The 15,981-nt window shown below is 37.1% G+C and overlaps 1 protein-coding gene and 1 long non-coding RNA gene across 2 annotated transcripts; both read right to left on the bottom strand.

Annotated features, from left to right (window-relative positions):
* Nucleotides 1-4,331: 4,331 nt before the first annotated feature.
* Nucleotides 4,332-4,793, bottom strand: LOC127805577 (uncharacterized). The gene has a single exon (XM_052342331.1). It carries the CDS (start codon nt 4,791-4,793, stop codon nt 4,332-4,334), a length of 462 nt encoding a protein of 153 aa, XP_052198291.1.
* Nucleotides 4,794-8,928: 4,135 nt separating this feature from the next.
* On the bottom strand, nt 8,929-11,283 carry LOC127806756 (uncharacterized). Its single transcript, XR_008024497.1, has 3 exons — nt 11,182-11,283; nt 9,267-10,055; nt 8,929-9,159 (listed from the first exon to the last, which is right to left on the bottom strand). It is a non-coding gene; the product is annotated as an uncharacterized LOC127806756 (long non-coding RNA).
* Between the last annotated feature and the right edge of the window lie 4,698 nt (nt 11,284-15,981).

Raw genomic sequence — 15,981 nt, 5'->3', positions numbered from 1 at the left:
TTGTTCAATTCTATCATGTTCTTCATATATACATATATAAATATATAAAAAAAGCCGATTAGATTTGAAAACTTTTTCATAAGAGTTTTCGAAGGTTGTAGGTGTCTTAAAATTCAAATTCAAGCACCTATAAATATCCAAAAGATGCACAAAATAGAGGTTGCTAGTCTGATGGAAAAATCCTCTTGAGGAGAATGCCCCTCGTTCTCTCACTCACTTAGTGCATTCATTTCTTTTAATTAATGAACTAGTTTATCACCCGTGCGATGCATGGAAGTTCTTATGCATTGAATTTATTTAAAATTGACAACCATAATTTTTGTATGTGTAAATAAAGACGACAATAATAAAATTTTAAGAAGTCAATATGGTAATGTGATACATTTGTTTTAAAAGTTAATACATCTTGAGAGAACTATTATAAATTTTGGAAAATCTCTTTAAAAACTACATTTGTTGTTGAATTTGTCTGGCTCCCATCTTTGTCACAAATCAAAATTTTCAATCCTTTGCGATTTGTAACTCTAGAAATAACTACGTATAATTGTTCGTGACTGAAAACTGGTTTCTTCAAGTACAATCCAATATGAGACAGTGATTGACCTTGACTTTTGTTGATTGTCATTGCATACGACACAATAAGAGGGAATTGCCTCTTTCGTAATCTGAAAGGCAGCTTAGGGTCAGATGGGGTCAATGTCATCCTTGGAATAAAAACCTTATATCCAACATTGCTACCTGTCAGAATTTTTGCCTCAAGAACGTGATTTCCAGTTCTTGTGATAACCAACCTAGTACCATTGCATAACCCCACATAATGATCTATGTTTCTCAACAGCATAACCGGAGTGCCAACCTTTAGCTTCAATTCATGGTTCGGCATGCCAGAGCACCTAATTTCATTTAAAAATTCAGGCGTGTGAAGGCTTGTAAAAGATCAACATTGTAATATGATCTGCAAGTTGTGTCTGAACTTAAGTATGTATTTGCCTCAGCTACATTAAGTGAAATGATGTACTGATTGACAGTCTCCATAACATCAAGAGTCAGTGCTAGTATAGCTCTACCTTAAAGATATTCAGTTTCATTGACATTAAAAGTAAAGTTTGGATACGTGATATTTACAATTGATGCAACAGGATCATCTGATGCATTCAACAACAGGTCATCCGGTATATTAATAACCGCATTACCATCGTTCGGACGACCAATTGTTCCATCCCCTATGCTTGTTATCCATTCAGAAAAAAGACTTTAAGTTGATCAAGTCTTCATCAGATTCAACATTTTGGAGCCTCATGTTCTTTATCAATCTCAATACCTTACAATTTCTCCATAGGTACGATGAATTGATGGTTGCAAGCACGATATCTTGTCTAGTACATTTTGGAATCACAAGTAATATTTGTCGAAAGTCCCCTTCGAGGATGACTACCTTCCCTTCAAATGGTAATTCTAAACTCATTGGGGTTACTGAATCTTAAAATATCTCTCATGTTCCTATCCAAAGCCTCAAAACAATATTTATTCATCATAGGAGCCTCGTCCCAAATGATAAGACTGCTTCTGATTATTAACTCTACAAGAGGACTTCCTTATTTAATGTTGCAAGTTGAATCTTCATTCGAATTTAGTGGAATTGCAAATCTAGAGTAAGTAGTCCTACCACTGGGTAGAATGAGAGATGCTATTCCACTCTATGCTACATTCAACACGATTTCTCCCTTCGATCTTAGAGCTGCGAATAGAGTTTTCCACGCAAAGGTCTTACTAGTTCCTCCATATCCGTATACAAAAAAGTACCAACTATTCAACCTCACCGCATTCATTACAATGTCATAGACATGTCGTTGCTCATCATTCAGATTAGATACCAATTTAATGTGCTCTTGGGACATAGAATTTTTGTTGTATCGTAATTCATGTTGCATAAGTCTATTTTGATAGCAGGAAAAATATTCAACATCTGGGAACGACATTGATTGAAAATCTCGCAGACTCTTTCCACTGCTTCTTAGTATCTTTTCTATCTCCACAAGAGTATAACCCTTTATTTCTTCTTCAGTCAATTCCAATTCTGCATATTGTGGACACAATTAAAAAATATTGGAAACGTTGTCATAATACTATTGAATGCTAAATTATGTAGCAACAAATATTAAAATATAATTGAATACCTTCATGTTGCAATATGTTTCGTCAGTTGTAAAGTATATCATCGGAGAGGTATTGCCAACATTTTTCCCACACAATTTCAGGTCGAGATAGAGAATTAGACAACAACAAAGTCGCAAAAAGACTTATCAAACAATGTGCAGATCCCTAATGACTTGCCTCGATGATACCATCAACATATTCTTTGTCATCATTTAGCAATCCAAGTGGGTAGCAAGCATCTCTATAAGAACTGTATTGAACAACGCCAATACATTTCAATTCGTCAAAGCTTGTTAGCCCATGAACTATATTTAGAAGGCTTCTCAAGTAATACATTTCTCCACAACCCGGAGGTAGGTAGAATATATGTCCAATAGAGAATCCGCGTTTCCTCGGGTGCCATTCTTTGATTGATTGCCTCCAAACAAATTTGTTGGGAAATTCTGCATAAGTTAGTTCTCTTGCTTTAGGGTATATTTTATTAGCATCCATCAACGCAAGGAACACGCTCTAGTTCACAGAAGGTCGATTTACAACTTGATCAATCAGATCAGAATCGGAAAACACAACATTTTGTTGGTTTGGAAGATGAAAACTCAAACGCTCAACAAGAGGATCTTTGTATTGGATCTCGAACCCAAAAATTCTCCAGGCTACCTCACATGGTGAAATGTACCTACAATCATAGTACATATTTATTTCATCAACATTTTTACCCACATCATTATCCTCACTGCTTTTGTAAAAAGCTACAATAACTCGATCATGTCCTTTGTTAACATATTTGAACAAATATTTGATAGATTTGGATTGGTTACACCACTTTACATTCAAATGAGCACCATATTTCAACAACATATATCTATTATGGGGCACGACATATCTATTGTCAAGCTCAACACTGTTCTTCAACACAGTTTTACCGTCATTTCTTCTTCAGTACATTAGATAACCATCATCGTGAACATTAGTAGATTCTACGAACTTCTTTGAAAATTTTTTGTACACCGGCCGTTAGACATGTAAGGAGAATTGTTTCTCAAACTGCCGCATGGGCCGTGCACCATGAAATCATGAACTGCTGAATAGTATCTTGGGTCAGAATCTTTTAGGGATGGCAATTCGTGTTGGCGGGTCGTAATCGTGTCGTGTCGAGACACACGTATAACACGTATCAGGCTAACCTAAACACGACCCGTTTAATAATTGTGTCAAATTCCTTAAACTCGAACATGACACGTTTATTAAAAGTGTAACACGACACGACTCGTTTAACCCCTTTAACTAAACGTGTCATGTCGTCTCGTGTGACTTGTTAACCAATTTAACCTGTTTAATTTAAATGGATCGTGTTGTGTCACCTGTTAAACGTGTTATTTAGTTTTAAACGTGTTATTTCGTATATAATCATGTTAACGTGTTCAGATCAACCCACTAACCCTTTTAATTAAACGTGTCATTTCGTATATAATCGTGTTAACGTGTTCGGGTCAACCCGTTAACACGTTTAATTAAACATGTCATTTCGTGTCTAAATGGGTTAGACAGGTTGACCGCCTAAGATACGAAAATAATCTTGTCATAAACGGGTGACCCGTTTATGACCCGAACCCGATTAACTCCAACCCTAACCCACTTAACTTCGTGTCGTGTCGTGTCCAAAATTGCCAGCCCTAGAATCTTTGTCTAGAATCTCAGCTAATACTATTCAATCAATGTCAGTTCCGGTTAGATACTTGTCTTTCTTAGACAAAAATATCAAAATGTGCGCATGTGGCAGTCCACGCTTTGGAATTCCACTGTATACATAGCTAAGTTGGAAAAATAATTGCATGTTAGGCTATAAATAATAGCAAATGATAATCACATTTTTTGCTAATCTTAAATAGAATACCTGCTTTGACTGTACCAAAAATCTTATTGTGATGAAGATCTTTAATCAAGTGATCTAATTTGATCTTAAAAATTTGACAAATTATGTCCAGACGATCACTAGGTCTCAATTGTCTATTCTCAACGAAACGAACTATCTCCGGCCACTTCGGATTACATGTAAATGTAATGAACAGGTCTGGATAACTAACCCACCTACATATCGCCATTGCGTCCTGATAGTTCTGTATCATGTACCATGCACCGCCAGTGAAAGAAGATGGAAAAACCACACACCTACCCTACGTTGAAGGGTTAGTCTCTCCTCGTAATACTGCATCTATCAAGCCACTGTACATTTCTAATCTCAACTCTTTTTGATGAGTTCGTAAATAAGCCAAGCTTGACGATTCAACCATCGTGTAAGCATTGACCACAAACTGTTGGAAAAGTTTCCTAGAGAATAGAATATGTGGTGATTCACAGTCTCTTTCTTGCAATCTATAGGTGAAGTACTCCCTCATACTAACTTTTTTTCTTCGAGCAGACGCAATTGATTTTGAATCTGCTAATGGAATATCCTCCCTATAACCATCTTCCCCGTATGGCAAAAGCAATGGATATTGAAGAGATAGGTATGAAGCATTGAGCTCATTTATTCGTTTCAGTTCTCCAGATTGAGTTTTAACTAAAATATCTCTTTCACCAATAGCCAAATCGAAATCCCCTATGATAAGTGCCGCAACTTCATTTGTGGATGGCATATTGTATGTCCTTACATCGTGACCCCTTCTACCAATTAAATTGAGCCTAACATCAGAAATGTCTTATTCATGCATTTTATCTCTAACCATTATGAACGACTTAACCAACACATTACTTTGGTCTAGCATCGACTTCAAGTCGGGGACAATTTTCGCATGAAGAGTGTTGATGTCACTATTTTTCTTATCATAACCAATACAGAATAAAGGAACATGCCATTAGTTGAAAAAACTTCACAAGTGCTAAACATGTTGAAAGCTAAAAAGTAGAGATAATCACCTCACAGATCGTATCATTCATCATTTCATTTTCAGTGTCATAAATATACAATTGAGCAAACTTCGGCACATCTCCTTCAGGCGGAAAAATACTACCTATCAGATGGTAGTTTTGTCCATGCAATCTGAATATAGGTGGTGAGGCCTATCTGTTTAAACTCGAGTCAATTTTTCCTCTCATCAATGTAAAGCAAAACATATTATTATTGTAAGAAAAATTAAAATAAACACTCTTACCTCCAGCCATTATTTGTATGAAAAACCTGACTGCAATTCAGTTGGATGCTTCCAATCAATCAGCCAAATGCACAACGATGGTGTATGCCCTCAAATTTGAACTTGATTGGGGACCCAAACTACTTTCCACTGTCTGTATGACTATATTATTTTTCTAATAGAGGAACCCTCTATTTATAGACTATTTAATGTCTATCTTCATTCAAACTAATCCCATCAAATTAGTTTGATTCAATTTAAAAGACAATTATCACTCTTTATCAAGTGGATAAATACTATAGGAGATAATTGCCTAATGGTTTAAAAGATATTTCTCAAATAAATAGGACCACCTAATGACAATTATACTAAAGATAATTACAATAAATGCAATTAATCTAATAGATAATTACAGTCTCCCACTTAGTCCGTACATTTTATCTGACCAATTAAACACCTTATATCCATATCTCCTTATTCTTAAGAAAGAATCAAATACATGAATCATGGTGATAAGTCCTCTACAATTAAGTATTACCTTCCATGTATCAAAATGCATCTAATTTCCTTCCCACTAGTCCCAATGTGATAACACAACTTTATGAATAAACCCTATGTTTATTCGGGTCCAAAACAGTTTGTTATTCTCAAACGTAAATGTGTACACCCAAAATGAGAAATCAACAAACAACTAAATAAGAGTTTCATTACATCAATAGTTGTTCATACAACTAAATCATATCATGAGACCAATTCCCATTCGTTCTACGTGATCCTTAAAACCCTTAATTTGCATGCCTTTAGTTAAAGGATCAGCTATCATCAATTTAGTGCTAATGTGTTCTATGACCACTTTATTTTCCTTCACATGTTCCTTATGGCTAAATACTTAATGTCGATATGTTTACTTCAACTACCACTCTTGTGTTTTTTAGCCAAGAAAACAGCAGCAAAATTGTCACAATATAACTTAAGTGGCCTAGATATAGAATCAATAATTCTAAGCCCTGAAACAAAACTCTTCAACCATACACCGTGTGATGTAGCCTCAAAACAAGCAACGAACTTAGCTTCCATAGTGGATGTAGCAACTAAACTCTGTTTGGCACTCTTCCAAGACATGGCTCTGCCGGCTAACATAAAAATGTATCCAGATGTTGATTTTCGAGAATCAACGCAACCAACAAAGTCTGAATCCGAGTAACCTTCCACCTCCAAATGATCAGTCCGTTTATACACAACATGTAGTCCTTAGTCCCTTGAAGGTACCTTATAACCTTTTTAGCAGCCCTTCAATGGTCCAAACTTGGATTACTTTGATATCTTCCCAACATTCCTATTGCAAATGCAATGTCAGGTCTTATGCAAACTTGAGCATACATTAGGCTTCCAACAGCTGAAGCATATGGAATGTTGTGCATTTGTTCCTTTTCAAGTTCATTTTTAGGGCATTGATCCAAATTTAACTTGTCACCCTTCATAATGGGTGCTACACTAGGTGCACAATCTTTCATTCGAAATCTCTCTAACACTTTGTTGATATAGGTCTCTTTAGACAGTCCCAAAATGCCTCAAGATCTTTCCCTATGGATCTTTATGCCAATGACATAAGATGCCTCACCCATATCTTTCATATCAAAGTGTTTAGAAAGAAATTGTTTCACCTCATATAGCAAACCTTATTATTGGTTACAAGTAGGATATCATCCACATATAAGACAAGGAAACATATTTTGCTCCCACTAACCTTCTGGTATATACACTGATCCATGACATTCTCTATAAAACCAAATGAAGAGATAATATCATGAAATTTTAAGTACCATTGTCGGGAGGCTTGTTTCAATCCATATATGGATTTCTTAAGCTTACATACCAAGTGTTCACCATCACTAGAGGAGAATCCTTCTGGTTGTTTCATATAAAGCTCTTCCTCTAGTTCTCCATTAAGGAACACAGTTTTCACATCCATTTGATGCAATTCCAAATCAAAATGTGCTACAAATGCCATTATAATATGGAAAGAATCTTTCTTGGATACATGCGAAAATGTCTCCGTGTAATCGATTCCCTCTCTTTGAGTGAATCCTTTAGCAACGAGTCTTGCTTTATATCTTTCAATGTTGCCTAATGAGTCTTTCTTAGTCTTAAAGACCCATTTACAGCCAATGGCCCTAGCCCCATTAGGAAACTCAACAAGATCCCAGACTCCATTAATTGCCATGGAATTCATCTCATCTTTCATAGCATCATACCACAATTTGGATTCATTGCAACTCATGGCTTGTGAAAACGTTTCAAGATCATTTTCAGCTCTAATGTTATAGTCAGATTCTTGAAGATACACAACATAGTCACTAGGTATGGCCGATTTCTTTATTCTAGTTGATTTTCTTAATGTTGTGTCAATATCTTCATGAGGAGTATATTGCACAACTGGATCTTCTAGATTGCTAGCAGCAGCTTGTGGAATATCAAAGACTAGTTGTAGAACACCCATTTGATCTTGAGGGGTACTATGAACTTCAGTCAGTCTTTCACTTGGAATAGGAGTTAGAATATTTGAATAATCTTTCTCAGAAGAATCCAAATTTTGAGATTGATTACTCCCATTAATCAAGTCATTCTCAAGAAATTTTGCATTTCTTGATTCCACAATCCTAGTGATGTGAGATGGACAATAGAATCTATATCCCTTGGATTTTTCTGCATATCCAATGAAATTCCCACTTACAGTCCTTGGATCTAGTTTCCTTCTTGTGGATTGTAAACTCTTACTTCAGACGGACATGCCCAAGTGGTATATGTCGCAAACTCGGTTTCCAACCTTAAATAACTCGAATGGCGTCTTAGGGACAGCCTTGGTTGGAACCCGGTTTAATATATACGCTGTCGTTTTAAGAGCTTCAATCCACAAAGATTTAGGAAGCTTGGAGCTGCTAAGCATACTCTTCACCATGTCCAATAATGTTCGGTTTCTCCTTTTAGCTACGTCATTCTGGTCTGGAGACCCTGGCATAGTGTATTAGGCCACAATCCCAATTTTCTTGAGAAACCTAGCAAACGGACCAGGTGCCTGTCCATCCTCAATGTATCTTCCATAATACTCTCCACCTCTATCTGACCTCACGATCTTAATGTGCTTATCACACTGTTTCTCAACTTCTTCCTTGAAAACCTTAAAGGTATCTAATGCTTCGTTTTTGTTATGAAGCAAGTAGAGATACATATATCGTGACTAGTTATCAATAAATGAGATGAAGTATTTCTGACCATACGCGTCCATATCTGGACTACAAATATCCGTATATATGATCTCCAATATTTTTGTACTCCTCTTGGCACCTTTCTTTGACTTGTTTGTCTACTTTCCCTTTATGCAGTCTACACAAGTATGAAAATCATTAAAATCAAGAGCATTGAGTAGTCCATCATTTACTAATCTTCTAAGTCTCTCAATGGAGATATGTCCCAATTTCCTGTGCCACAACATAGAGGAATCCTCATTCATTACACATCTTTTAATACATGCATTGATTTGGGAATGCATTACATTATAAGTGACATTATTTTGTAAATTAATTTTGAAAAGACCATCAGACAATGTACCATTCCCAACAAGCTCAGATTTATAAAACAAATCAAATGAGTTTTTCATAAAATTAAAGGAATATCCAAAGGGTACGAGTCTGGAAACTGAAATTAAATTCCTAAAGAAACTAGGAATATAAAAAGTCTTTTCTAAATCTAAAACAAAACCAGAATGTAAAATCAGTCTGCATGTCCCAATTGTCTCCACATGTGAACGCATCTTGTTGCCTGAATAGATGCTTTGTTCACTTCCCACTGGTTTCCTCTGGTTTAGAAAGCCCTGCAAGGTATTTGCAACATGGATTATAAAACCAGAATCAATCCACCATGTGTTATGATAAACATCAATCATATTAGATTCATAACATACAAGTGAGGTTAGATTACCTTTCTTCTCAAGCCATGCCTTAAATTTGAGGCAATCATTCTTCAGGTGTCCTTTCTTTTTGCAAAAGAAGCACTTGGATTCCTTCTTTACATTAGGCTGGATGGGTATTTTACCTTTTCCTTTACACCTTGCTTGAGTAGACTTATTCTTTCCTTGAGTGGCCATATATGCACTCTCTCCCATTTCCATAATTAGCCTCCCTTCTTCTTGAACACACATGGTCAATAATTCATTAATAAATCATTTATTTTTATGTGTGTTATAAGAAATTTTAAAGGGACCATACTGCTGTGGGAGAGAATTTAGAATGAAATGCACAAGAAAAGAATCAGACATTTTAACCTCCAGGGATTTCAGTTGAGCTGCAATGTCCCTCATCTTCATGATGTGCTCACGCACACCTTTAATACCGGTGAGCCTCATTGATGATAACTTCGTCATTAGGGTGCTGGCAAGTGCTTTATCTGAAGACTCAAACTGTTCATCAATCGCCTTCAACAATTCATTAACTATCTTGCATTCTGGAATTGAACCACGAATACTAGTAGGAATCTTAGTTCGAATGAACATCATACTGAGGCGATTAGATCACTCTCATTTCTCATGCTCAACAGTTTGAGCCTTAGTGTTAGTAGGATTGACTACAGGTGGTTTAGATTTTTAGATTGCATAGTCGAAGTCCATGCACCCTAATTGCAAAAGAATCATGTCCTTCCACTCCTTATAGTTATCACCATTCAAATCAGGAGCGTCACACTTCATATCAGATAAATTCACAGGTAAAGTAACTGCAAAAAATAAACATATAATCATACTCATGTAATTGAATGTGAGGCTACTATAACTTAATGTCATGTTTTACCAATGTAAAGCATGTAACAATTATGAATCACTAACATATAACAATTGCCTGTGGGCTAAGCTACTACATTTAAATTGATTCATAATATAAACTTTATAATGTGACTAACAAATTATAGTCTCTTTCTTAATTCCTGTGGGTAAATCAAGAAAAATAATTTATTATCACATCCTAATTAATCACTCAAATACAACAAAAATTCCTGTGGGATAAAATTTATTGTATTCAATATGATTAATCACAATTAATGTCATTTAACCTTATGTGATCTTTGCAACTCAATATATAATTTTAATTAATTAAAGATGTTGTGGCTAGTCTCTAATTAATCAAAATTATATTAATCACATGACATTTAAATAATTTAATCACAATAAATCATGCATAAGCAAGAAATTAATTTATGCATATATAACACCAATAGTTATGCATAAACAATATCAATTCACTTAATCATGTATTAAAAATTAACATTAACATTAACATGAGGATATAATTAATTGCATATGCATAAACATTATCACGACCAAATATAAATAATTTAATTAAACATGCAATTTAACAATTAAAGACGAAATTAACGTAAACAATTGCATAAAAATTAAATTATTATAAGCTGTAAAAAAAAAATTAAATTCCAAGGCGCGTGGCTGTGCTAATGCACAGCAGTGGCATGGGTGCGTGAGCCATATGCGCGCCCATGGCGTGTGAATCATGAGCCTAATGCGCGACTCAGATCTGACTCCGTGGGTCGACCCGGCAACATAATGGGCTGTAAGCACCCCCGCCCGGATATCCCCGACCACCCGGACTACCCGAACGGGAACGCCTACGAGAGGAGAAAAATAATGAAACACGAGACAAAGACAACCCCAGCATGCATACACAAAGATAAGAACAGCGGAAGCAAAGCTCAAGACATGCATGCACTACGGGTAACCCCGCTAACACAGCGGTCACAACATAAATAAAAGAATACAAACTCCTGTGCCGACACACACGAGACTCGAGAAAAGACCTAGCACAGTACAAAATAAAAGAGTAAATCCTACTCGAACATCAGAGTTGACAAGGATTGACGGGACTGCCTGTACATCATACCGACTCTGTCGTTAAAGCTGACTCCTTTGCTATGGCCCACGCCGCAACTACCTGGAATGATGGAAAGCAAGGTGAGTCGAGAGACTCAGCAAGCATAAGGAAGAAAAGGCTGAAGGCTACACAAAATCAGAAATCTCACCCCATAATAAACCCCCAGGTACACACAAGCCATGAGACGCTACATCACAACAGCTCAATAGCATAATAAAATAAAAACACATACCGGTCCTTGGGGCCCACATAAGACACTTGGCACCCAAGTCCCATACCAACCTGCCGCTGCCCTGAAAGGCAACAAATGTCTCCACAAACCTGCGCGCGCTGTCCCAGGCCGGTACTCCCGTCACCTGTATCCGTCGGTACTCCCAACAACCGAGCCATAGGCTCCCTTGGAACGATACTCCCGTCCGAGAACTAAATACTACCAGTAGCCATGCAATGCACATAAAAATGCAATGGCGTAGTGAGCATCAACGTGATACAAGGCGCCCATACATCCAGGCATCAGGCCATGCTCCACCCACATTGTAAACCACACGCCATGCATATGCCGCGCTGGATGCAATCTAACCAAGCTAGAATGTCCGTGTCCAAGCATACTCAATAAATGAATATCCCAACATGCATCCCGTACCCATGTGCATATCAAATCATGAATAGTAATACAAGGTATCTAATCATGCAGTAAATCACATACCGGCAGAGCTAGTCAGCAGTGCTCGGTACCGATCTACAGTCAGTGACAAGGAGTGTCCACCCGACGGTCCACATCAGGGCCGTACAATAGACTACCCCAACGTCACCAACAACCGACCCCTGCCCTACTGCTCGATAGCTCTAACCGAACCATAAATAAATTTGAGACAAACTGTAAATAATCCTGATAAAATTATAAATAAATCCGCCCGTCTAGGAACCTAATTCCCAGGCTGGTTCGGCATCATTCCCAAAGGGAGTGGGGGCGGTATAAACCCCCATAAGCTCACAACAAATAAAACTCTAGAAGTCTCGGATTTAATTTAAATTAAAACAAATGAATAAGAATAACAAATAAGGTTAGGAGCCGAATTAGAGTAAGGGAGAGAATAAAGTACAGAAAATCACGGGGTGTTTCACGGGAATTAAAGATCAAGAAGAGAGGGTTAAGAGCTTGCCTTTACACGGCCGTTTCTTCCCTTTCTTGCACTCCCGCTGCGAAGTAAAACGTTTAATAACTATTAATAAAACTCGTGGCTCACATTAATTAAATCTAACCGTATAATATAATTAATTTAGCCATCTAAATTCTACATAGGCACCTCGTAATTAAAATCCCAATAAATCTCATATTTCTTTTAAATTAGAGAAAAACTGTAAATAATCCTGATAAAATCATAAATAAATCCGCCCGTCTAGGAACCTAATTCCCAGGCTGGTTCGGCATCATTCCCAAAGGGAGTGGGGGCGGTACAAACCCCCATAAGCTCACAACAAATAAAACTCTAGAAGTCTCAGATTTAATTTAAATTAAAACAAATGAATAAGAATAACAAATAAGGTTAGGAGCCGAATTAGAGTAAGGGAGAGAATAAAGTACAGAAAATCACGGGGTGTTTCACGGGAATTAAAGATCAAGAAGAGAGGGTTAAGAGCTTGCCTTTACACGGCCGTTTCTTCCCTTTCTTGCACTCCCGCTGCGAAGTAAAACGTTTAATAACTATTAATAAAACTCGTGGCTCACATTAATTAAATCTAACCGTATAATATAATTAATTTAGCCATCTAAATTCTACATAGGCACCTCGTAATTAAAATCCCAATAAATCTCATATTTCTTTTAAATTAAATCATGTCCAAAACATCCCTAATTCGTATAATTAATACGTAAAACCAAACCGAATTAAGGGAAGACAAGGGGTTCACCAAATGGAAATAGATCGCAAGGGTAGAGGAGAACTTGCCTCGTTCAGCTGATTATAGCGTTTCCACGCTTAAACATCACCAGATTAATACACACTGTAAATTAGATTAAACTCCCAAAATTAACAAAATTGGGCCCAAAATTAAATTCCAACCGTACAAAATGATTTATACACATTTATTTACTTACCGGAATAATTAAACTGCGATTAAACTTCTTTTAATCTGAGATTTCTCCCACAAAAATAGCCCTGCGTGCTGCTTCTTCTTCTTCCTCTTTTTTTTCCTCTAATTCTGCTTCGAATTTGGCCGAAATCGGCCTTAAAATCGCAGCAAAAATGCTGCTGGCAAATTGGGCGACCCACAGCGCGCCACGTGGCGCGCCCAGCAGCCGCACATGGCTGCCACCGCCTTGCCCAAAACGACGCCGTTTTGGGCAAGGATTTTGGCTAAAAAATCAGCCAAAATTCTCCAGCGTGCGCGCACACCCGAGGGCTCGAACCCGCGACCTCACCCAGCACACGAGCACTCGCGAACGCCCGCGCTAGCCGACTCCTTTAACCATATAATGCCTTCACTTATATTTAAGGTAATTTGCGGCCACTTCGGCAAATCACATTTCAGCACCCAGAACTTTCATTATTGGCACACACACCCCAGACTCCAATTTCCTTTATTGCACTTACACCCGAAAACTTTCAAAAATCCATTAAATTAATTTATTTTTTCTTATATCTCCAAATTCCCAAATAAATTAATAATTTCCATAAATGCAAGAATTAATAATTATCTTATTTACTTATTTTCTCAAAATAACATAAGTAAATATTTTCTCTTAATTTCTCTAATACTCCAAAATGACATCAAATGCCAAAATTATTAATCATTATTTATTTCTCAAATTTTCGGGATGTTACATGGGCCGACCCGCCTTCTTCTTCCCCAACAAACAGCAAGGGTTTTCAGACCCTTACTGCTGCTGCCTCTGGAAATGCCATCGCCATCCCTGCCATTGTTGATCGTCTTCGCTACCAACGAAGCCGCCACCGACCGCCATCGCTGCTAACGCAGCCGCCGTCGACCGCCATTAGCGACGATGAACGTCGCGCAAGCCAGCGACGCGCATCACAGCGATGCCGCCATGACCGCTGCCGTTTGCTCTTTTTGTCATCGCCTCCATTAGCCCATACCCATGGCGGTAGCTTGCAATTACCCATCCAAAATGATGACCCACGTCATCCACGCATCCGGTTATGGCAGAACGCACACAGCCAAACAGAGACCCATCGGCCATGGCTGCTCCCACGGTGAGTCATCGTCGGCCATGGCAAATTGAAGACAATGAGCCATGCCTCACGGTTAACCCAGGATGAGTCGGCCACGATGAAAAGCTTTGGTCGTCCACCATGGCTGTTTGGAGATGGACAAATAATCGCATAACTGTAGTGAGAGGGGCGTCCATGGCGTCTGGCGAAATAGAAACGAAGACCCATGGCGTCCATCAGCGATGATCTAAAATCATCTGTGACCCATGAATGGTCGTGACATACGCAGGTACTGGCGATGTTCTTTTACTGTTGAAATACAAGCAATAACATGCCAAAAAATATTGCAGAAAGTAACAATATATTTCCCCAATCAAAAATCATTATACAACAATATTTTCAGGAAATAAGGCAGAGATACAACTTGGCTCTGATACCAACTGTAAGAAAAATTAAAATAAACGCTCTTACCTTCAGCCATTATTTGTATGAAAAACCTGATTGCAATTGAGTTAGATGCTTCCAATTAATCAGCCAAATGCACAACGATGGTGTATGCCCTTAGATTTGGACTTGATTGGGGACCCAAACTACTTGCCATTGTCTGTATGACTGTGTTATTTTTCCAATAGAGGAACCCTCTATTTATAGACTATTTAATGTCTATCTTCATTCAAACTAATCCCATCAAATTAGTTTGATTCAATTTAAAAGACAATTATCACTCTTTATCTAGTGGATAAATACTATAGGAGATAATTGCCTAATGGTTTAAAAGATATTTCTCAGATAAATAGGACCACATAATGACAATTATACTAAAGATAATTACAATAAATGCAATTAATCTAATAGATAATTATAGTTATATGATCTTATATTTTCGACAAAATTTTTACTTCTACTCTTGTCCTCGAATAGCAAACTGGTAAGCACATTAGGAGGACGTTGCATCGCAGGCAATTTAATCTTTCTATGCATACAACATAGGGAAAACTTTGGATTTGCAGTGTTGTAATAGCATCTTACCTTCTCTTTGTACTAAAAAATGGCACCACAGAACTCACATTTATGTGTTGGTTCTCCAATATCCCAATATTCTACATCGAATTCCAACGACAATCACTTTGTTGAACATTAAAATTAGATCATGAACACTATATTCCTAAGACTAACATATTTGGGAATAACTATTAATATATTTATTGTGAGGGAATGTGGATACGAATATAAATCCTTGTTAAAAACTCACATCTTGATACATAATAATAGAGTTAATGATAAAACATATCGATTTAAACATGAAATTCCTAGTTCAAATCACAATGCAATTAAATAAATTAAAAAGTTCAACATACCTGTACTTTGATCACCCGTAGCGCACTCTGTATCTTATCTCACAAAAAAAAAAAAAACATTTAAAACAATTAAAAAATATTTTCAAGTGGCAACATGTAATCAACAATATTAATATGTAAAATGAGTCTAGTAATCATATACCATCAAGCTCACAATCATCTTTGGTTGCGTCATTTAGAAACAACGAAGGAAAAAATTATAATTATACAATCATGGAAACATTCATTT

Source organism: Diospyros lotus, chromosome 7 (assembly GCF_014633365.1).
Source record: "Diospyros lotus cultivar Yz01 chromosome 7, ASM1463336v1, whole genome shotgun sequence".
NCBI lineage: Eukaryota > Viridiplantae > Streptophyta > Magnoliopsida > Ericales > Ebenaceae > Diospyros > Diospyros lotus.
This window is presented reverse-complemented; position numbering and strand designations above follow the sequence as displayed.

Bases quoted from the DNA above. Each gene is read 5' to 3' on its own strand.
- LOC127805577 (XM_052342331.1), bottom strand. From the start codon at position 4,793: ATGCCATCCACAAATGAAGTTGCGGCACTTATCATAGGGGATTTCGAT.